Raw genomic sequence first — 24,099 nt, 5'->3', positions numbered from 1 at the left:
GTCAACCCGATTATCCGTGTCTCTCATGATGGCTTTTTTCGGCTGCTTTGTACAGGTTTTCGTGCTTCGAACAAGTGCAAGTGGAATTTTCCCCGAAGTAGAACATTTTAAGAAGTGCTACAAAGAGAAATTTCGTCACCAAGCGCTCTGTTTGTGTTGCCGGTAAATGGAATAATTTGAGTCAGCAGCCCAATGCAGCCCTGGAAAAGTGCCCTTTCACGCACACAGCTACAGGCTAATAATCAAAACAAACGTACTTTACATGACGTTTCTTCATTTATTTACAAACTCGTGCACGCGGGCGGTGCGGTTTTTGACAAGAAGCACATGTTTCGGTCTCAGTAGCGGTCGGCGAAGTTGTGCAGTGTGCTCGCAGTTCCAAAACTTACACCTTTTTTCCACTTTCGCAGTATTTTCAGTGTATTTCGTTGTGTTGGGTTAACTGTTTAGACACGATGGAGATTGATTGCGATAAGGTTTTGCACCATGTGAGGCATTTGCGGGAGAAAATGCAGTGCAAGGAGTTGGACCCATTTTCTAGGTTAAGGGTAAGTGTGGCTGCCCACGGTAGGGTGCACAGCACGTGTAATGTTTTCCCATTGTATGTGAATGTTCGCGGCAATAATTCGTGTTTGTCTCGATTAGAAGCTGAATTCCATACAAATGGACGATATTTGTGCCGTGCTGGGTGATTTGTTAGAAAATCCACGCTACACAGAGGAAATCGGCCGTCGGTTCCGCAGCATACTGTTGCTGATCGTCACGAACGTGTTCGAACGGGAAGAAGATGCGAATGGCGTGAAGAAAACATCGACGCAAGAAGCAGGCCACCATATATACCGTAGGAAATGCATTGCCCTGTCGAAGTTGATATTGCTCTGTCCGGATGTGCTGAGGTAAGTGTTAGCTGCATATTATGTGATTCGGATTTTATTGAAAATTAATGATCGCTGTTCTGCTCCAGGTATTCGACGCAATTTTTCCGTAAAAATCCATCCCCATTCGTTCGCGATGTGGATGATAGTGATTACAAACCGAAGGAGAAACAACGCAAACAGCAGCAACAAAAGACCAATCAACCGGGGGACATGAGCTTGGAGGTGATACAGGCATGCTACAGATATTTGATGGCGGATCGAGTTTACTATGGTGCGGCATGGAATTGGTCGGAATTTTTCGAACAGTACGAAAGCAAAGATTGTCCCCGAAAAAGGTACTACCTCAACCGAATAATGGCGATGGTGGCCGGCATGTCCCAGACCGACCTGAACACACTGGACGATGGAATACCGGTGGAGGTGATGCTGGAGGAGAGTGATCGCATGAACGAGTCCATCTATTGCCAGATTGAGGAGAGCAACGACACAGACGATTCCGCCACCAGTGCGGGTAAAATCGTTTGGCAGTACGAGAGCAATGTCGTGACCAATGTCGGCGATGTTTTGCTGCCCATTTTCGACAAAGATAATGTTCAGTTTTACCAACGCATGACGGAGTCCGAGTCTGAGCTGGTGGTTAGTGTGAATTCTACGAAGCTTAATCTACGCAATCTTGCCCTCGGTGTGTCATCGGGCAAAGCCATCTGCCTGTCGGGACCGGTCGGAAGTGGTAAGACATCGCTGGTAGAGTATCTTGCCAAAGCCACCGGAAGAATAGCCCCGAAAGGTGCCGAGCGGCGTAAACGGCAGGCGCTAAAGGAAGAGCTGTCTAAAAAGCGTAAGCATAGCAACGGATCCAAGGAAGCCGAGCTGGACGGCAATGGAACAATCGAGATCGATGTTGAGACACTGAAGAAGGAGGCACCAAAAAGTGGATTCCTCCGTGTTCAGCTAGGCGATCAGACGGACAGTAAAACCCTGCTCGGTCAGTACCGCTGCACGGACACGCCGGGCGAGTTTGTGTGGCAACCGGGCGTACTTACGCAGGCCGTTATGTATGGGTATTGGTTGCTGTTGGAGGATTTAGATTCCGCCACGCAGGACGTGTGCACTGTGCTGACGAACTTGCTCGAGAACGGGTACCTAAGCGTGCCAGGATTCCGTGACTGTCTGCACGTGATGCCCGGCTTTCAGCTGTTCGTCACGTTGCGCTCCGGCGCTAAATCGAACGCATCGCAGGCCCACAGCAACACGTACAGTTTGCTGGAGAAATACCTTTGCACTGTTACGATAGTGCCACTGTCGAGGAAGGAGCTGTGCGATATCATATGCATTCACTACCCGAAGCTACGCACGGTGGCAACGCGAATTGTGGACATTTATCTGACGTTTTCCAGCGGCTGCCATTCGGATGATGACAATCAGAACTTCACTGCAGAACAGTTGGCGTTGCTGGAGCAGCCCCATCTGCAAGGGGGCGGCGAACTGGACCAAACCATTGGAGGGGACGACGCATTACCCCGTTTCCAGCAGGAGCATAGCGAAAAGCTAGCTGTAATGCATTTTTCGTCCGGTTCCAACCGTCGCCTAGTGTCGACGCGCGATCTGATTAAGCTTTGTCGTCGATCGGATCCGTCGTTTTCTGCAACTAGTGCCGAGTGCGCCTACTTTGTGTTTCAGAACGCGGTCGATCTGTTCTGCTCACACGTGCCGCATGGTCCGGTTCGGACAAAGCTCGTCAAAGGAATCGGTGGGAAAATTGGAATCCTTCCGAGCCGTTGCGATCATCTCTGCGAAGAGTACAAGCCGGCGGTAGAGGTGAGCGAAGGCAGTGAAATTCGTGTTGGAAGAGTCGTGCTGAAGCGCTCGCTACCGGCTGAAGCAAACGATGAAAACAATGCCGATGCGTCGGATCAGTTTGAGCATGACTTTCTCAACAAGCGCCAGAAGCTTGATCGCAATGCATCGTCGCGGGTGAAAACGATGCAACACCGTGCGGGATATAACGAGCCGGCACCGACCTTTTCCTTCACGCGACCGGCGTCGTGTCTGCTGGAACGGATTGCTGTGGCCGTGTCACAAAACGAACCGATACTGCTGGTGGGTGAAACGGGCGTGGGTAAGACGAGCTCGGTACAGTATCTGGCCTACCAAACGCACCACAAGCTGGTGGTGGTTAATATGAACAATCAGTCCGATGTGTCGGATCTGGTGGGCGGATACAAACCGGTCGATCTGGGCTTTGTGGTGACACCATTGCGCTACGAGTTTGAAAGCCTATTCCGGCGTTCGTTTAACGCGCAGAAGAATGAAAAGTTTCTTTCGAACGTGGCCATGTGCTATGGCAGCGGAGAGTACGATGTGCTCGTGAAGCTGATGCTGAAAATAGCGGAAAAAGCATCGTTGAAGAAGACAGTGCAGGGCGGCAGCCAGAAGCAGACCGTTGCGATGGATAGGAAAGAGGAAAATGTGCGTGAAAAATGGAACATCTTACAGGGAAAGCTACGAAAGTTAGATGCACAGTTGAAGAATTCGGTAAGCATATTAGAGGCATGACTGTGTGGAGAGCTCTTTTTAATGTAATTTATTCCTTTTAGATCAACGTATCGTTCGCCTTTATTCCCGGCTCTTTGGTAAACTGCATACGGAACGGTGACTGGGTGCTGCTGGATGAGATTAATCTTGCCTCAACGGAAACGCTCGAGTGTCTGTCGACGATCCTCGAGCCGGATGGATCGATCGTACTGCTCGAGCGGGGAGACTACACGCCCGTGAAGCGACACCCGAACTTTCGCATTTTCGCCTGCATGAATCCCAGCACGGACGTGGGTAAGAAGGACCTGCCGGTGGGCATTCGTAACCGCTTCACCGAATACTACGTGGACGAGCTTTTGGCCGAGAACGATTTGCTCATTCTCGTGAACGATTACCTTTCCTCGACGGGCATACAGAAGGGACGCATCATGAACACGGTGAAGCTTTACCGGCGGCTGCGTGCGATGGCACAGCTGGAGCTGAACGATGGTCTCGGTAATAGGCCCGTGTTTTCGCTGCGTACACTGTGCCGTGCGCTCTCGATCAGTGGGAAGAATCTGTGCGGTTCGATCGAACGCAACCTGTACGAAGCGTTCTGTATCAGTTTCCTCACCCAGCTGGACCTGAAATCACACGCCACGGTACTGGCGTACATTCGGCAGACGCTACTACCGAAGGATAGTACCGGAGTGGTGCTGAAAAAACTCGCACCAATACCGCGCCCGAAGGAGAATGCGGAGAAACAGCTCGATTTCGAAGGCTACTGGATTGAGCAGGGTCCCCGAGAGGTACAGGAGTGCACGAGCTACATCCTGACGGACAGTGTGCGTGACAATCTGCGCGATCTGGCACGAATCATCTCGATCGGAAGGCTGCCGGTGCTGCTGCAAGGCCCAACGTCCGCCGGTAAAACGAGCTTGATCGAGTACATTGCAAAACGGAGCGGTAACGTGTGCCTGCGAATCAACAATCACGAGCACACGGATCTGCAGGAGTACATCGGTACGTACGTGGCCGACGTGACCGGCAAGCTGACGTTCAAGGAGGGTGTGCTGGTGGAGGCAATGCGCAACGGATACTGGATCATTCTGGATGAGCTTAATCTCGCACCAAGTGACATCCTGGAAGCGCTGAACCGCGTGCTGGACGATAATCGCGAGCTGTTCATCCCAGAGACGCAGGTGGTGGTGAAGGCGCATCCTAATTTTATGCTCTTTGCCACACAAAACCCGCCAGGGTTGTACGGTGGCCGTAAGATGCTTTCGCGTGCGTTCAAAAATCGCTTCATCGAGCTGCACTTCTCGGACATTCCTAAACCGGAGCTGGAGGTAATTCTGGAGAAGCGCTGCCGCATACCACGATCGTATGCCGTGAAAATGGTGAAGGTAATGTCGGACCTGCAGCTAAACCGCCGCAGCACAACGTCCAAGCAGAACTTTACGCTGCGCGATCTGTTCCGCTGGGGCAACCGGTACACGTACGCCGATCCAACGCTGCTCGATGAAAGAGGCTACGATTGGAACCAACATCTTATCGACGAAGGGTATCTGGTGCTTTCGTCGAAGGTACGCAGCTCGTACGAGACGGAGATCATCCGTGAAGCACTGTTCACCCACTTCCGCAAACGGGTCGAGGAAGACGCTCTGTTTAGCCTGTCCAAGCAAACGTCGAAAGTGACGCGCTTTTTTTTGGAGCGATTGTGCGAGCCCGCTCCCCTGGTGGAAAACCGACCCGGTACGCAAGGAATCGTGTGGACGTTTGATATGCGTCGAATGGCTGTACTGACGGCGAAAGCTTTGCAGTTTAACGAGCCAGTGCTGCTCGTCGGTCCAACTGGGTGTGGAAAAACGACCGTTTGCCAGCTGTTGGCGTCGTTGCAGTGTAGAACACTGCGCATTTTAAACTGCCACATGCATACGGAGGGAGCCGACTTTCTGGGAGGATTGCGTCCGTATCGGTCCGATCAGAGCGATGCGATGGATGAGGATGGCGTGCCGCCGGTCGGGCAGAAGAAACATCAGCTGTTCGAATGGTCCGATGGTCCCCTGGTACAATCCATGCAGGAGGGAGGCTTTTTCCTTGCCGATGAAATTTCGCTCGCAGAAGATTCCGTGCTGGAGCGCTTGAACTGTGTGCTAGAACCCGAGCGCACACTGCTACTGGCAGAGAAGGGCGGCGTAGCAACGGGTGCCATTGCGGACGGTACAACGCCAGAGGGTAAGCAGACCAACGATGGGTTTGTAATTACGGCAACGAAAGGGTTCCAGTTTCTGGCTACGATGAACCCTGGTGGTGACTTCGGAAAGAAGGAACTCTCACCCGCCCTGCGTAACCGACTGACGGAGATTTGGTGCCGGGCAACGGATTCGGAGGATGATTTGACGCGCATAGCGGAGAACACACTGCGTCGCCTGGTGATGGCGAGCAGTGCGGCGTTCCCAGTCGCAAGCGAATCAATGACACCGATCGCACGAGTGATCGTGAAAGAGGTGCAACAGCTGAAGCAGTCGATCGAAAAGCTCAACTTTAGTATTCGTGACGTGCTGGCGTGGGTTGGATTCGTGGCAAAGAATGCTGCCCGGGTGGGACTACCGGAGGCACTGATTTATGGCCTGGAAACGGTGTTCCTCGACTCGCTGGAAATGCTGCCATACGAGACGTACGATGAAATTGTGTCCATTCGACGGCAGATGCGACGCTCGTTGATGGCGCTTATGAAGGAGTTGCTTCAGTGGGACGGCAAGATAAACATGGTTGACTATGATCAGCAGGCGACAAGTTCGGGTGGGCTTTCTGTGATCACCGCAACGGAAAGTCGCTTCGGCATTCATCCGTTTTACATCGAGCTGGACCCAAGCGAGCATCAGTCCAATCGGCGCAGTACGGAGTTCATGTTTACCGCACCGACGACGCAGCGCAATCTGTTCCGTTTGCTGTCTGCGCTGAGTCTCGATAAAGCCATCCTGCTGGAAGGTCCCCCAGGAGTGGGTAAAACATCGCTAGTGGAAAGTCTTGCTCGAGAGATTGGCTACGATGTCGTGCGTATCAATCTGTGCGAGCATACGGATTTGGCCGATCTGTTCGGTACCGATCTGCCGGCGGACGATCGATCGCTCGAGGTATCGGAAGGTGCAAATCCCGACAGCAACTCACGACCGACGCTGGGTTCGTTTGTGTGGCGCGATGGACCATTGCTAGCTGCATTGAAGGCGCAGCGCAACACCTGGATACTGCTGGACGAGCTGAACCTGGCTCCGCAAAGTGTGCTGGAAGGGTTGAACGCCATCCTAGATCATCGTGGTGAGGTGTACATTGCGGAGCTGAACAAAACGTTCCATCTGGGCAAGAGGACACGCATCTTTGCGGCACAGAATCCACTCCGCCAAGGTGGAGGTCGTAAGGGTTTGCCGCAATCTTTCCTGAACCGTTTCACGAAGGTGTATCTGAGAAAACTCGAACGTCGGGATCTATTACACGTCGTTGAGGGCAAGTATAAGCAGCAGTTCAATGCGCTTGGTGAGCGGTTGATGGAATGTGAAGGATCTGATAAGATGTTGCAATCGTCGGCCGTAAGCTACTTCGAGCAACGGACCCCGGACCACAACGAAGGATTAAAGTTTGACCTTGCGGAGCGGATGGTTCTGTTCTCGGAACGTTTGGAAAACGGCTTGACGAACCTGGAATTCGGCTACAAAGGTGGTCCATTCGAGGCAAATCTTCGTGATATCCTTCGCTGGTGCGAGCTATTCTTCAGTGAGCGCTGTGGATTTGTAGTGCCACAACATGGGCAGGACTTGAGAGGAAGCTTGAAACATCAGCTGCTGGTAGTACTGTTCGAAAAGATGAAACTAGTGTACTACCAGAGGATGCGGGCAGAATTAGACAAACGCTACATCGTGACCGCATTTTCGGACATTTTCCATTGCGATGGCGATGAGCTGGAGCGGATCTCGCAAGACATTGGCCTTTACTGGACGGATGATAAGCTGTATCTCGCCGACATTGTGCTGCAGAAGGGTGCGGCAATGGAAGATGCAGGCGAGCTTCCTTTGGTTGCGGTCAAACAGCAATCGACAACGGCGGCCGGTGGTACCTCGACGCTGGTGCTTGCCAGTCAGCTGGAGCTGCTGAAGAGTGTAGCAGAGTGTGTGCAGCTGGAGAAACCAATCATCCTGTGTGGTCCCAGTGATTGTGGTAAAACGAAGCTGATCGCTCTCCATTCCACGCTGGCCGATACGCTCTATCAGGTGGACACGATCGACGACACGGTGACGGGAAGTTTTCAGCAGTTCGATTTCAACCGTCATCTGGAGGATATGGCCACACTTGTGGAGGGTACGTTGAGGAAGAGAGTGCGTGAATTGCTGCTGCAGGAGCGTACGGCTGGGCTGGCAAAGGGAGGAGCTGTCTTAACGCTGTTACAATGCTGGGAGAAGTACGAGAAGCTGAGTGAAGGAGCTGCTGGTAAGTGGAAAGCACATCGTAAAGTCATGTGACAAAAGCATTAATTATATATTTGTCTATTTTAGCATTCACTGGGAACATTACCAGCCCGCTGCAAACTGGGGAGATGGTACTCTTTCGCAAGCGTTTAAGTGCACTCCAGAATGCCATCAGTGTGCTGGGCCAGCACGGAGGATCGAACGTCCCAATCAATCGCCTCAGCGGCATGTCGAAAGTGCTGGAAAAGTTGGAGTATCTCTCCCGCCAGGTTCAGACGCTCAACACAGGCGGCCATTTCGAGTGGGTTGATTCGAAGGTGGTGAAATGTCTTCGCACCGGACAACACATTTGCCTGGAGCACGTGAACCTATGCTCGTCCGCCGTGCTCGATCGGTTGAATCCCGTGTTCGAGCCAAACGGTACGCTGATGATTTCGGAGAAAGGTACCGTCAAGACGGACGCTGCCGGAGATGACGAGATGGCAACGGAGGTGGTTCAGCGGCATCACAACTTCCAAGCGTTCCTCACCTTGGATCCGAAGAATGGAGAAATCTCGCGTGCGATGAGAAATCGTTGCATTGAGCTGGCATTCGCTGGCCGGGATGTGTACGAAGAGGACGATTTGAGACGGCTAGTGTTTGCTAGCGGTATCTACGAACCTTACCTGATCGAGGCTTGTCTGTCGATCCACAAGGAGCTACGAAGCAGCTCCGGCCAGGCCGAGCAGTTCAGTCCGTTCGGGGTGGCACATCTGGTGCGTTTCGCTCAGCTGCTGGCTCAGAATCTACAGAAGCAGGGCATGCAACGGAGCGCCGACTGTCTGAAGCTGAGTGCGATGGACGTGTACGTACGCACTTCGAATGTGGACCTTCTCGGGTTTGGATTGGACTTCTATCGGAACGCGCTAAAGGAAACGATCGAGAGGGTGATCGAATCGGTTGTGGTGAGAAGAAGCACGGTGCGGTTTGAAAATGTTACCCTTTCTGCCGGAGGTCTCACGAAGCTGGCCCGCATTAAGCTGCAAGCCGAACCGTTCCTGGCGCTGCTTCGTGGCTTCGCGGAAGGCCTGGATGGTGTGCGTGTGTTGGCGGACATTTCGAATCGCTTCGCGTCTATTGGAGCAGACAAAATAGACAAAGGTTCTTTAAAGTTCCTGCTTTACTTTTTGTACGAAATCAGTACTGGTGCTGATATTGAAATGCGAGCAGCCTATCTAAGTAAAGCGATCGGCGAAGCAGTTCAAATGAAAAAGGACTCAATGGAACAGAAGTACTCTACACGTCCAATCGGCAATGGAAATAGCATACAAGTGGACATAACTGGAATGGGTGAAGAAGTTGAGGAAGGAAAACGCAAACGAATTTGGGACGCAGCACCATCTGGCATTAAATTTGCACCGCAGGCAACGGGTCCGGAGCGCGAAATCAACTGTAAAAGTGAGCCTAAAGAAAATGGCGTTGAATCATCAAAGGAAGAGCTGACAATGGACAAGGTGCTGAATTTAGTCGTGGAGTTAAATGAAATTCTATGTGGAATAGTGCAGCAGATACCGCAAGCAGCAGCAGCAGCAACAACGGAAGATTTACCCTGGAATCGTAATCTATTCCCAAGACTGCGCGATTATCTGGCAGCTAGCAGCGAGCTGGACCCGCGGATGATTAGCAGCGAGCTTCTGCTCAATACAATCCTTTCGCCGGTCGTCATAGACTCGGTTACAAAGCTAAGCCAGATCGATCTACTGTCCTACTCGAAGGCCGTCCACGATAAGCTGATCAACGATGGAATTGGTAATGGATTGTTGCTCATGTTGTACGATTTTCTTACGAACTACCGTACGATGGTTGTGAAAACGTTGCACGACACGCCGATGAGTGACGAGCTGTACGTTAGATTGATCCTGTCCAATCAATGGTTGAATCGGTTAATCGATCTTTCACACCGCAAGATGTACGAGAACAAGGAGCTGAAGGCTGGGTTGATGGATAATCTTACGCTGCATTTCCAATGGGTCGAAAAACACTGTCTCAGCTTGCTAGAACACGGCCCGGCAGAGAATGGAAGCGATGTACGAAAAGTGCTTCGCCAATCCATTACTGAGCTGACCCATCCTTTGCTGAAGGTTCGTAAGGCATATGGAAAGCGATTCCTCGAGTACCTACCGCTGTACAGTGCCGAACAGGTTGATAAGTTTATCAAGCTGGCGGGGTTGGCTGATGAGCTAAGATTGATTCCAAACCTGAACAAACGCCATACGTACGCAGAGTTCCAGCGCCGTGTGACTTTACTGAATGATGTAAAGACGGTTGATCTGAAGCGTTCGCTGCTGGCCAAGATGTTTAACCGTCGTAATTGTGCTTGGGTTGATGAAGATGAGGAAGATAATTCGAATAATTGCGATTTCCCCCTGATCGATGGCCGGAATGCGGAAGCATTGAAGAGATACTACAAATTGATTGCATCCCACAACGGCACTAGGGGCGAAGAAACTAAGGAGCAAGATTTGCAGCATGTCATCGATGCGATTTGTTCGTTTGAGCAGAATACAAAATCGCTCCCACAGCAAGAATGTCTTCCTACTGCGGCCAGGTACGAGCTGGAACGCTTGCCACTGCTGGAATACTTTGTGTACAAGGTGCTGTTGGCGTCCCGTGCCCGAAAACAACAGGATAAGATACGGATGGACTTTGTGCTGAACATACGCTCCCTAGGCATCGATGCACTGAGTGCGATCAAAGCACAAACGGATGAAGAACATCGTTTAGCAATGAATGCACTTAGTTCGATGTTGGATTTGATCGATGAAGTTCCGTTCGAGCAACTGCTCACAAGTGTGCCGCCACAGCTGTACCGCAGTCTCAGCACGTACTGGCATGAGGTGTGCAGTACGCTGGAACGGCTCGAGTTAGGTTCGCTGAGCATCCAACGCAGCGTTTGCCACAACGTCGACAGTGAGGAGGTGTACGCAATGCATCACAACAACCATGAGATGGATGCGGCAGACACGGCCACAAGCAGCTTCCGTGGTGCACTGCTCACGATGAACTGCCTGGCAATTCTCGTAGGCAAAGGATCGTGTGGATTCCGAGTAACAGGACTGGGAGAGCTACCCGACTGGCGCACTACACTAAGCACGATAGCTACGATTTTGTGGAGCAACACGCGCGTGCTTTCGAAAGATTATCGAGCGGAAAGCAGCAACCTACAGCTAGCTACCACTGTCGCTGGAAAACTGTTAAAGGAACTCGATTACATTGTGCAACAAAGTGAGGTAGTGAAAGATGATTCACATGCATTTGTAAAGGACTTCCTTGCGATTGCGCAACTTTTACGCCAATATCGAGACCAAGTCAACGGACAGAAGGATGAAGGAGAGGATCGTGATCGTGACTGGCACATGGGTTCGTTAATACGTACGCTTACCGGAGCGTTGGAGATGAATTTGTACGTATTCATGCCGTTGTTGGATCCAGTGGAAAAGAATCGTGTGAAGAAACGCTATCTACAAGAAGACATCGAACTGTTGGAAACGCTTGTTCGCACGTACGATTGTATGGCAGTGACGATGAACTATCGGCAACTTGGTGAACACTACCGTCGGCTGTTCCTTGCCGAGATGGAACGATTAAAGGGCAAGGAGCAGCATTTAACTCGCAAGGTAGCGCTACGCCCGGAAAATGAAGTGCTGTATGCCGAGCTGGTGCGAGATGTGAACAATTTCCTTCTATCCTGCTGCCATCCTGCTACGATTGGGGCGCTCGTGAAGTCAACGGTTCAGTGTCTGGACTATGTCGTGGATATGCAAAATGTGTTGAATAATCGAAATCATACACAAGCCTTCCTGTTGAAGGTATCCGAGCTAGTTTCGCAAATCGATCTATGGAACGATATTGCACTGCAGTTTGAGCATCATACCTTGAAGCGTTACTCTGCCTATTACCGTGACTTCATAGCCCCGCTTTGCAATGCAATCGCTACATTTAGATACGGATTGAATGGACTGCGGCACTGTCTGTGTGCTAAGCGAGTGACAATAGAGCAGAAACCAAATGGAGCGTTCTACGATCTGAACGATGGCCGTGCACTGAGAAAGATGTTGGCCAAGTTCATACAGTTCCCTTGCGCGAAGCCGCTCGAGCTGTTCGACGACCGTCATAAGGTGAACATCTACTCAGTGATGGAGAAGCTATCACAGCCGGAGCAGTCATACTTCCGGCTCTTGAAAGCCCGTCTGCAGGAGGTACTGAACAGGATCACCGTAGAACGGATCGTCGGTGAGCGATCATTTGCCGAGCTCGATCGTATCGTAAACGTCTGCAATCAGGTGTGGCAGAAGCAGGAGCATCTGCGCCGGAAACGACAGGAGGAGGAGGACAGCTTGTACCTTACCAAGTCGCACTGTGACGAGGAAAGCGAGGACGTCGTAGCGCAACGGGAGATCAGTGAAATGTTCCCCAACTACGTCGATGAAGACTTTGCCGAGTTCATACAGAACGATACGCTGGAACAAATCATTAAAGCGCCGGCACGCAAGGAGAAACCGGCTGACACGATAGGCGACGAGGATTATGCTTTGATATGCGAGAGCTTCATTTTGCTGATGGCAAAGCATACCCGATCGTACTATTACCATCCTGGCGTAACGTCGGCAAATGAGGGTGAAAACGTGACAATGGACTTTGTAAAACCGTTCGAAACGAAGCTGGAAATTTTCAACCAAATCGCACGCAAGTATGAACCCACCATCGGCAGCGAGTTCGACGAGATTGCATACGGTGCGCTGAGTTTGGCGGTCGGGTTGCTGCAGGAGCGTTATGACGATCAGATGGAAGTGAGCCAGATAGAGCACAAAACTAAGGGCGGAACCTATCATGCGACCAAATACAATTTCTACACCGACGCCAACATCCCGGAGGTGCTGCAGTGTGTGAAGGTGTTGCAAACCGTCGAAGCACGTGTGCAGGAGTTACTGCAGGAATGGCCGGACCATGCCGTGCTGAACGACATTCTGTTGATCATGAAGCGCATTCTGAGCCTTCCGTCGACTGCTCCGATTGTTCGATTCAGCACAGGGCTGCAATTGCTGCGCCAAAAGATGGACGAATGGAATGGGGTCGCCCATCGAGCAAATAACATGCGCGATCTGGAGCGGGAGGTGGTGGAGTACATTCACCGCTGGATGCGTATGGAGCTGCAATACTGGCGCGAGTGTCTGTCGCGAACGTTGGATCGTGTCCGTTCCAAGGCGTACCGTTACTGGTTTTTCATGTACAACCTTCTGCACGAGTATCTGCAGGTGGGAGCAAAACGAAAGGGTAAGCTGAGCCACCTGCTCGACTACAACAAGGTAGAAAAGTGCTACGGCGAACAGGAACTGCTGGACGAAGAGGAAATGAACGAGGAGGTGGAGGAGGAGGAGGAATCCGGAGTAACAATCGAGGATGTTATAAAGGTCCTGAAACAGTTCATGGAATCGTCCAACTATGCGGAGTACGGATTGCGGCTTCGTGTGATGAAATCGTTCGAGCAGTACCTGCACTATCTCAGCGAAGAGCAGTTCGGGTGTGACAAAGCCAAGCGGGACACGCTGATAGCAGCACTGTACAACATTCACATGTACTTTGGCCAATTTGCGGAGGAAATCGAAGAGCACATACGCACCAAGCGGGTTCCGATTGAGAAGAAGCTGAAGGACTTTGTTAAGATCGAATCGTTCAACAAGGATCTGTCGTACTTCAGCATGCGTAACAACATTGGCCGGGTGCACCGACAGTTGCACAAGTTCCTGAAGGAGTTCGAGACGGAAATCTCAACCCGAGTAGCGCCCATATTTTGCCCCAAAGATCCGGCACGGGAAATCAACGATGCCGATGAGCAGAAGGTGAAGGTGTTGCGGTCTGAGGCGAAGGTGACGTACTACATGGTCGATGTGAAGAGTTTCATGGCTCCGCGGAAGCTAATGGAGCGGTTTTCGGTTAACAAAGCGGACGGAGCGGACGGAGCGCTGAACACTAGCGGCAGCAGTCAGCAAGGTTCGGTGCAGCTGTTCCAGAAGATTGATCGATTCTTCACGACGGCCCGCAACGTTTGTCGCGAAGCGATCCTGCACGCACCGTTCCCGGGATTGGTGTACGGTCTGGACTCGTTTATGCACGAGCAGATTGAAACAATCGAGTATTTGCGTGGCCTGGAGGTGGATCGTACTCAGCCACGGCCGAAGCAGAAGTCCCAGGCCAAGCAGATCCTGAACCAGAAGCGGAAAGCACTGTCGGACTTTTACAAAACCCTCACCGTGCTTGGACTGAGCTACAGGACGGGATTGGTTGAGTCAGCAATCGGTGGGTCTGATCCGGTTGATCCAACAATTAAACCATTCAGTTTGGAGTTGCTGACGCATGGTTCGAGGTACCGCAAGGTAGACCAACACATCGTGTTCCTGAACGATAAGCTTAATCTGTACTACGCCAAGTGTGTGTTTAAGATAAAGCTGCTGTCGAAGGTGATGCTGCAACCCGATCCCGATATAGCCGGACCTATCAATGTGGATCGCATCAAGGGTTTCTCGATCGACATGTTCCTGGCGGTACAGAATCAGCGGAAAGCATTGTCAGAAATGGTTGGCAATGTGTTCGAGTTGCGAGAGCTTATAGCCAACCTGTATCAGTTGAACATCTGTCTCGAGGAAGAATCGTCGAACGATGACTGCGGACTACGCTTCGGGGAATATCGCCTGCGGTTGGACGTTGTGGGACGTTGCGCCTTGGACGCACGTTTAGTGTTGGAACAATTCAAACTGCTACTTGCTGCTGCGCCAAAGCAAGCGGATGATGAGCTGCAGTTGCTGGAAGGCAACGGTCCAACTGGCCTGTCGGATGGATGTTACTATCGTGATTCGGCGGAGTTCGGAAGGATTGCGAAACTGACGCAAGATGCGCTCAAACAGACAGTTGAGTTGAATGTAGAGCTGGAAAAAACCGTCGGTGATGCTTACTGTATGCGTGATCGTATTGTGCAGCTGGAACAGAAGCTAGCCGATGTACGAGAGAAGCTGGTTTCGCTGAAGGATGCGTTTAAGTTCGTGGGAAGTGTTGAAATGGAAGAAAACTGCTCAGTGTACGGTCATTCTGTTGTTGAATTGCTGCATCGGTTTGAACAGTACGAGAAAGATGTCATGGCGTCACGATCTGCCGAAGATAGCAACATGCTCGATGGTTCGTACGATGAAGATAGCGTGAATAATGAAATCGAAAACATCATCCACTCCCTGCTGATAGCGATGCAAACGATCTACAAGAAATATTCTGAGATTGTTCCCGAGACCGCGGATAAGAATGAGGAAGCAACAAATGGACAAGCAGACGATGGAAATAATGCTGAAGGTGGCGACGATGAAGAGGAGGATGAATCGGGCTACAATCTCCAGGAACAACATCTGAAGCAAAAGATCAATGCTGATCTGTTGAGTGATCTTAAGACGCTTAACATATCGAAGGTGGTAGGCAAGCTGCACGGCTTGCTAGCGCAGTTAGATGAAACGGCCGGTGAACTAACATCCACCGAGAGCGCACGATTGCGCACGCTGATCCTAAAGCTCACCCGTTTGATACCGATTCTGGAGCAGTACAACCTGCTAGTCGAGTATTATCTGATACAGCAGCTGGGTGCGCACAAGATATGCACCAAAATGCTTTCCGTCATGCTTACCGTCTTCATCGAGCTGGCAACGAAAGGTTTCTGTGTGCCGAAGGATCTGCTGGGCGAGGAAGCTCAGGAACAGGAGGGCGATCAGAACAACGATGGTGATAAGGGTGAAAAGTTTGGCTTCGAAGATGGAGAAGGCGAAAAGGATGCGTCGCACAAGATTGAGAGCGAAGATCAGCTCGATGACGCGCGAAAGCCGGGCACGGAAAAGGAGAAGGAGGAGGAAGACAAGGATAACAAGGAGGAGAAGGGAATCGATATGAGTGAAGATTTCGATTCAAAGCTGCAGGATATGGAACGGCCGGAAGGTTCGGATTCGGAGGAAGAAAAGGATGAAGACGAGGACATCGATAAGCAGATGGGTGAAACTGAAGAAGGGGCAGAGAAGCTGGACGATCAGATTTGGGGAGATGATGAGGAAAAACCGGAAGAGGAGGAAAATGATAACAGCATGGAGGAGGAGGACGGAACCGGGACAAACGAAAAGGACGAACGGCATAATGATCTTGGCGCGGAAAAGGATAAACAGCAGAAGGGCGACGAAAATCAGCAGGACGATGGAATGGATGCAATTGATGAAGCTCCAACGACGGATGATAAAAAACAGAAGCGCCCTAAAGACATCAACGACATGGACGACCAGGACGGTCAGGATGAGGAAGAGCATGAGAATCCTTATCACAACGAGCTGGAGGAACCACCGGAGCCGGAGGAGCTTGATTTGGACGATGACTTTAATTTGGATGGAAATGAAAAGCAGAAAGACGGCGACGATCAGGAGCAGGAAAATCCGTTCGATATTGACGCAATGAAAGAGAACGCTGAAGGCGAGCAGGAGGGAAATGAGGAAGAGGAAGGCAAGGACGAGGAGGAAAACAAACAAGACAATCCTGCTAACGACAATGGTGTCGAATCTTCAGACGAGGAAGAAGATCCAACCGATCCGGATGCTGTCAATAAGCTTGCGGAAGATGATCCTCCTGTGCCGGAGGAAGATCCTAACAAGGAGAACGCCGATCAGCAAGTCCCAGGGGAGGAAGAAAAGAAGGACGAGGAAGCTGATGGGCAGGAAGAGGAAGAGAAGAAAGATGAGGAGCAGTCGAAGCGTGCAGAAGAAGACGAAAAGCACCATGAATCGCACGATAAGCGTACCGAGGAGGATCGCGTGGAGGCGATGCCGGATGCCGAGAACAAGGGATCGAGCGATCAGGTGGCCAACGATAAGCCGGAAGCGAAACAGGAGCACGAGCTAGACGAACAGGATACGGGCGAAGACAAGGAAGGTACGGGGCAGGCCGAGAACGAGCAATCGGATAAGGGCCATCGAGGTATTGCGGAATCGAAGCAAACACGAACCCGCAAGGAACAGCAGCAAGAGCAGCAGCAAAAGGAGCAACGCCGCAAACAGGGCCACACCGATGAGGACCGTTCGCTGGGAGATCCGGATCGTGCGGAAAAGAAGCGATTGAAAACGGTCGAACAGATGAACCGGGAGGAGCGTCCGGAGGAGGACGCAGAGAAGGAGGAAGATGCAAATGAAGAGGAGAATATTGATGATGAGTTCCAGCACGTAAAGGATGCCAAGAGCGATGACAAAACCACGATGGATAACGCAACGGAAGAACAGTCTCAGCAGGTTCAGCATCAGGAAAAGGAGAAAGAGGAGGAGGAAAAGAAGGACGAGGAAGAGGAGTGTGCCGATCAGCTGATGGAGGAAGAGGACGATGAACCGCAGGAAGAGGATCTGGAAGAGCGGGAACTGCTGGAGAGTGAGAAGAATGAAAACAAAAAGGACAAACCGGCCAAACAGGATCAGCAAGCGCTGAAGGAAAAGATGGAAACCGAAACAAAGGTGGAGGTGGAGGGTGAAATAGTTCCCACGGCAACGGTAGCACGAGGTGACGACACAGTGGCGCATACGATGTAAGTATTACAGGATTTGTACAAGGTAACACCGTTTGTACTGATCCATTTCCATGTTTGTATTTATACACTTTACAGATTTGAAATTCTGCACGATATAACGCTGCCGGACGATCCTACCACAAGCGAGCTGCTCGAAATGCGCAAGATGGTGGAAACGGAAATGCAAACGTCCGTACTGCAGGACGGTTCGGTTGACCACGAAGCCTTCGAACAGTGGCAGCAAATATCGCACAAAATGTTGCCCAGCGCGCGCGATCTTTGCGAACAGTTGCGACTGATTCTGGAGCCGACCAAGTGCACCCGGCTAAAGGGAGACTATCGAACGGGACGGCGGATAAATATGAAGAAAATCATCCCCTACATTGCGTCGCAGTTCCGCAAGGATAAGATCTGGCTGCGCAGGACGAAACCGGCCCAGCGAGACTACAAGATTACGATCGCGATCGACGACTCGAAGTCGATGGATCACAACAATTCCAAGGACCTCACACTGCAAGCGATATCGTTGGTGTCGCAAGCGTTGTCCCTGCTTGAGAGTGGTCGGCTGAACGTGATGTCGTTCGGCGAGAAGCCACGCATATTGCTAAAGCACTCGGATCAGTTCGATGGACCGAAGCTGATTAGTGCGCTGAACTTTGCACAGAATCAGAGTCGCATTGCGGAGCTGCTAAAGTTTGTGCGAACGTTTAGCACGGAGGACGCATCGGCGTCGGAGAATGGAGTGTTTGAGCATTTGCTGCTGGTGCTGAGCGATGGTCGGAACATATACAGCGAGGGAGAGAAGGAGGTGAAGAATGCAGTGAAGCTGGCCAGACTGCAGAGGATCTTTATCGTGTACATCATCATCGATAATCCGGATAATAAGGTAGGGAAGAGTGAAGGAAATGTATGTCTTGCATCTAGAATTAGCTAATGAAATATTGTTTTTCTCTACTTTTTTTTCTTACCAGCATTCAATCATGGATGTTCGAGTGCCGTTGTTCACAGAGGACAGTTCGCAGATCGTCATGCAATCGTACCTGGACGTGTTCCCCTTCCCGTACTACGTAATCGTGAGGGATTTGGGTCAGCTGCCGATGGTACTGAGCGATGCCATGAGACAATGGTTTGAGTTAGTCAATAGTGAACAATAATGTAGAGAAGAAACTATAAGTTGATTCGATGGTGTAGGATAATGTTAAAACTAGTTACACATGCTATGTGTATGGTTGGCAGGGATTAAAATAATTCGTTAATAAACAAGAACTCTGAATGATAGTAGTACGACTAGCGTTTTTTTTTTAATTCTTATCCGTTGAAATGCGAAATCGAAAATAAATTACGTGTTGGTTTCAAATTTTGTCATCCACGCGACAAACAGTGAAACGCATTGTTGCTTTTTCAATGCGTTTATAGCTCTTGATCGAACTAGAGGATTCGGAAAAGAAACGTCAAATAATGGACGCTCTTCCCCAGTTGTGGAAAAAACAAACAAAACATTGTAAAGTGAACGATATTTATTGTAAATTTATTTAGATTTGTCTAAATATTTTCTCACATCATGGCTGATGTGCGGGATATTCTTGAGCTGGAGCGTCCGGTGACGCCGGAGTTAACGAAGGAAGCACTGCTCAACTCCAAGAAACGCACTGTCGAAAGGTAGGCTAGAAGTCATCCGTGGATACGGGTTTTGGGTGTAGATTTACTCATTCGCTTCGCTGTTTGTAGGAAAATTGTGGCCAAACGTCCTGAAGGTATGCACCGGGAGGTGTTTGCTCTGCTGTACAATGACAACAAGGATGCACCACCGCTTCTGCCAACGGATACCGTTTCCGGCTACAAGAAGACGAAGGCCCGATTGGGCATGAAAAAGGTGCGCCGCTGGGAGTGGGCACCGTTCGTTAATCCGGCCCGTACTGATGGGGCCGTCTTTCACCACTGGAAGCGCGTGACGGACGAGCCGAAGGAGTATCCGTTCGCCCGGTTTAACAAGCAGCTGGACATTCCCACCTACACGCTGAACGATTACAATGCGCATCTCAAAACAACGAAGTGGACCAAACAGCAGACGGACCATCTGTTCGATCTGGCCAAACGGTTCGATGTTCGGTTCATCATCATGTGCGACCGTTGGGAGCGGGCAAACTATGGCATCAAATCGGTGGAAGATCTGAAGGAGCGCTACTACGAGGTGGTGGGCATATTGAACAAAGTACGCAACGCCAACGGGCAGGGCGGTGTCGAGAAGAAGGTGTACGTGTTCGATGCGGAGCACGAGCGGCGCCGAAAGGAGCAGCTGAAGAAGCTGTTCGACCGCACATCGAAGCAGGTGGAGGAGGAGCAACAGTTGCTGAACGAGCTGAAGAAGATCGAAGCACGCAAGAAGGAGCGCGAGCGCAAGACGCAAGATCTGCAGAAGCTCATCTCGCAGGCCGACCAGCAACAGACGGAACACCATCAGAAGGAGCAGCAGCAGCATCATAGCCAAACGCAGCCCCACGGTACCCAGAACACATCGCACAAAAAGCAGGACAAAAAGCTGAACAAGAAAAAGATCCAACAGCAGCCACGCACGTCCAAGGTGGATTCGGTGGTAAGCGCAGTGGAGAGCGCTGGCATTAAGTTTACGGATCTGCGTGGCACGGGTGTGTCGTTGAGATCGCAAAAGATGAAACTGCCCGCCAACGTTGGCCAGAAGAAAGCGAAGGCGCTCGAGCAGGCACTGCAGGAGTTCAAGGTGGACCCGAATCCACCCCCGGTAGAAGATATTTGTGTGGCGTTCAATGAGCTGCGATCGGATATGGTGTTGCTGTGCGAATTGCGGACCGCACTGGCCACCTGTAACTTTGAGCTGGAGAGCCTGAAACATCAGTATGAAGCGCTGTGCCCGGGTAAGACGCTAAATATTCCGGCCGCACTGGTCAATCCACCGGCGGATGATTCGGCCGGTGGGATGGATGTTGAAGGATCGATGGTTTGATGTGGAGGAAGTAAGAATTATACGTAACGAATAAAGTTTTCATTTTAAAACACAATACAATTCCATGCTTAGAAATGTGGCACATTCTGGTGTGTTTTTAATTGTGTCATTTAATTACAAATTCTTCTATCCTTATTCGGACCCCTTTTTACACGCTACATATCACCCTAGGTCCTTACGATACGTATAATAGAAATGTCGTTTCCGGTTTCCCACCAAAGTTAGGCAACCGTAAAAAAGGCGCTCGCACGTACATTTTCGGAAATAAAAAAAGCTCCCAGAACTAGCCGTTACAACAGCCTGGCACCGGCGAGCAACCGGTTCTCCGGTCTCAACACGTGGCCGACGGGGGGAAAGACCGCTATCGACCGCTACGGCAGTAGCAGCATGGGCATAACAATGAAAAAGGAAGAATTACCACAAAACAGACAAAAGCGGGGTGGAATTGTCGGGAATATGTAAGCAGGAAGGATAAGTAAGGTAAGTGAAGTAAGGAAGGAGAGAAGAAAAAAAAACACACACACACGGCGGAAATGTTGAGGTAAACGTGATGGATTACGAACGGAAAGAGAGACCACCGGGGTAAAGGACGGAAAACGATGCGCGGTACTGTGTAGGACGATCGTGTAGGTAGAATGCAAACCAAAAAGGAAACACACATCGTATGCCTGTGTGTGTGGGGTGAAGTGAGTAAAAAGCGGCATGGAGTGGAGGGGGGTTTGTTTGCGTAAAAACGAGCAAAGGTAAAAGAAGCTAAACAAACGTACGAAGAGAATGCGTATGGGAGAGCGAGAAAGAGCGAGTGCATGAATGAGCCGGTTGCGAGCGAGAGAGCGATACAAAACAAAAGCGCATACACACATACACACACAGTCACCTGGAAGGGCTACGACGAGCCGCGGATCATGCCGCGGATCACAGTCGATCGAGTGAACGGGGCGAAGACGCACGCGCGCTCAAAGCGAAAGTAAACAGCCACGCGTGTATGCGGTGCGCATTATCGTGTTGTGTCACCCGTGTGGGATATCGCTAAATTGGTTACATTTAGCGGAGACGAATCACTTGCATAGTGTGTAGTGAAAATATATTTAGAAAAAAATGGACGGATCAGTGGTTCACGTTGCAGTAAGTTCGCAAAGAAACGCAACGACAAACTTCACGCGATCGTCCTAACACGAACCAAATGCCAACGGCAGCTCACCTTTGCGGTGGCCTTCGTGAAGATAAAGAAGTTAGAAAACGTCCCTAGAAGGCTATGATCATACAGTGTGTTTGTGCACGCCTAGAATCGCAGTTTCCACCAGTGCGCCCCGATTGTGTCAGCCCGTACACGAATAGTTTGTGAAAAGTGGTCGAACCACCACCACCAAGCGTTGGGTGGAATATAAAGCCTGCAAAACCTATTTGTTGCGCCCTACTCCCCATCCTCAGCATTCGCGACCTGTGCTTGTGTTTAGAAGGAGATCTCGTTTAGGCGGTTCGGTTTCGGAGTGGAGCACACATTTTCGTTGCTGTCGGTGCTGTGAATTTGGCGTGTACCTACCAGCAGCAGCAGCACGCGCTCGCCCTGGTGCTGTTTTGTTGTTTTACCGGTTTTCTGTGCTCAAGTGTGCCCACGACAACTTCTCGAGTTTAACGTCTCGGCTCCAATTATAACGGCCAAAACCGCGACCTCCGCGAGTGTGCGTCCGTTGTTACCACGGGCGACGGTGGCTTATCTTCTCACATTCTCCCTATGGGGCATGTCGTTTGGTAGTAGGGCCTTTGTGGAGCGTAAAGCGTGCAAGGCAGTAGGCGTTGTTAAAAATTGTCATCCAAGAGTTGGTGAAGGTGCGGTGTGAAAAAAAAACGGTGGATATTTGGATCACTTTCATTCGCTGAGGCGCAGTAGACGTTGCTTGGAGAGTGTATTAAGGCACAAAACGAAGAAACAATTCGCAGCACGAATGAGGTACCACCGATAGTTCTCAAACCCCCCACCAATTGTCAACGCCAGCATCGAACGCAAGATGCAGTTCGAATACAGGTAAGCAGATCAAAACTTTTCATAAAATTCAACTTGTCCCTCTTCCTATAAGGAGTGAACCACCACCGCAGACTACAAAGTATGTCCTTTCCCTTTGACGATGACGACGTTAGTTCGAAACACACACACACACTTGGAGGACAATGTCTGGGAGGTTGCATTGCGTGGGAGAGGATATCTCTTTCCAGATTGCGTTTGCTTGAGTGGCGGTCGGCGAACGACACCGTTGTACAGCACCCGAGTACCGACCGACCCCCACGCATGTTGGCGGCGCGTTTCGCAAGAAAGTGAGTCAAGACGGTTGGAACCACAAGTCAGTGGGCGGTGTATATCTTGGGGTGGGCTTTTTACTTAACATTCACGACCCATTACTGGGAGGGTTTTTATATTATAATTGTCGTATTCGTATCGTACTCAGCTTCAGCTAAATTGAGCGTGGGACTTTTTTTATATTTAAATGATAATTATATTGGAACCCCTGGCAACGATCGCGACGTGGAAGATGCTTTCTTTTGGTGGATCACGAGAGCTCGCCGAAAGATCTCCCGGGCAGACGAAACGTACAAGACTGTTGTGCAGGGAAGTAACAACGCTTGTTACCGTGAAGATTAATTGGTTGTAATAAATCCCTGGCACGAACCTCTTTAGAGCAGTGGGTCCTATACACAACGCTGTGGTATGTCGTTTCTACACTCACTTGCTAATTGTTGCCCACAGGGCATCAATTCATGACACCTATAGAGCTGTGTGTGTGTGTAGGCTGTGGAGCGTATTTCCCGAAACCTGTTGCAGCTCGCTGCTATCCGTTTATCTCTTGGCGAAAATAAAAGAATGTTCGACCCATGCCTCAAGGAAATAGCTACCGGTTTAAGTGAGTTGTCTACGGGATGATGACTAGCGCTGACAAGAGGACGCGATCGTTGATCGTTTGCCGTCTGCTGTCTGCTGCTATCACCGGAGTCATATCTTCTTCCGTGGCTCTTTTCCGCCAACGAGGACGCAACGTTCCATAACACTGGCAGGTGGCGGACACACGCACACACCTATCGGCACTATCCTGAAAACAATTAATCATACCCCAAAAAGCCACCCAATCGCTTTGATCATGCGGCTCCATTCCGTAAGCTTTCCCTTCGGAGCGCGGGCAATCTGCTGCTGCGTGAGCATTTGGTGGTTAGAATCGTAATCGGAAACGAAATAAATCTTCTCAGTTATCATGGGGAGGGGTTTTTTCTCTTCTTCCCTCTTCCTAACTCGCGGGAAATGACACCCATTTTTGATAAAACCACAAACATGCGGAGCGGTGGCGTCGGCCATCGCACACGTCGCAGGATGTGGACATATTACTCTGGAGGGCGGAAGTTCCCTTCAACTGGTTTAAGCTCAGTAAGGGAAAGCATAAATATAATAGCAATAGTTGCTATTTTACGTCTAGCTTTTTTTTACATGCCATTATGAACGCTTTTTGGCAGAGATAGTTTCATGAGCGTATTTCGGAATTCTTACGCATTCTAATGGTTTTCTGGCTACGGCATTTGGCATGATGATTGATTGTGCAGAGTTTTGAGAGTTCTCTTGGGGCGGGGGTCCAGAGAACGGTCGCTCCAGATTTAACACGGTGCAGCTGAATTACA

The 24,099-nt window shown here is 50.5% G+C and overlaps 3 protein-coding genes across 4 annotated transcripts in view; all 3 read left to right on the top strand.

The window, feature by feature from the left end:
- Positions 1–289: 289 nt before the first annotated feature.
- On the top strand, positions 290–18,737 carry LOC121592682 (midasin). Its single transcript, XM_041914346.1, has 7 exons — positions 290–548; positions 646–896; positions 965–3,413; positions 3,476–7,877; positions 7,943–17,477; positions 17,556–18,345; positions 18,431–18,737. The coding sequence occupies exons 1-7, from the start codon at positions 456–458 to the stop codon at positions 18,611–18,613; spliced, it is 17,703 nt and encodes a 5,900-aa protein (XP_041770280.1). The 5' UTR covers positions 290–455; the 3' UTR covers positions 18,614–18,737.
- A 178-nt stretch (positions 18,738–18,915) lies between these two features.
- On the top strand, positions 18,916–20,489 carry LOC121592704 (DNA methyltransferase 1-associated protein 1). Its single transcript, XM_041914412.1, has 2 exons — positions 18,916–19,118; positions 19,188–20,489. Exons 1-2 carry the CDS (start codon positions 19,021–19,023, stop codon positions 20,437–20,439), a joined length of 1,350 nt encoding a protein of 449 aa, XP_041770346.1. The 5' UTR covers positions 18,916–19,020; the 3' UTR covers positions 20,440–20,489.
- An 877-nt stretch (positions 20,490–21,366) lies between these two features.
- The window catches only part of LOC121592685, a 30,334-nt gene continuing 27,601 nt past the window's right edge, over positions 21,367–24,099 (top strand). The window contains exon 1 of one of the 2 annotated variants that reach the window (XM_041914354.1): positions 21,367–22,465. In XM_041914354.1, coding sequence (XP_041770288.1) covers positions 22,449–22,465 — 17 coding nt within the window. In that variant the 5' untranslated portion in view covers positions 21,367–22,448. Of the gene's footprint in view, positions 22,466–22,516; positions 22,753–24,099 lie in introns of those variants that run through there. The other variant, XM_041914349.1, reaches the window with a different exon arrangement.

This window comes from Anopheles merus, chromosome 2L (assembly GCF_017562075.2).
Source record: "Anopheles merus strain MAF chromosome 2L, AmerM5.1, whole genome shotgun sequence".
In the NCBI taxonomy this organism is placed as follows: Eukaryota; Metazoa; Arthropoda; class Insecta; order Diptera; family Culicidae; genus Anopheles; species Anopheles merus.
The sequence above is the reverse complement of the archived record's forward strand: the minus strand, read 5'-3'. Positions and strand labels throughout refer to the sequence as shown.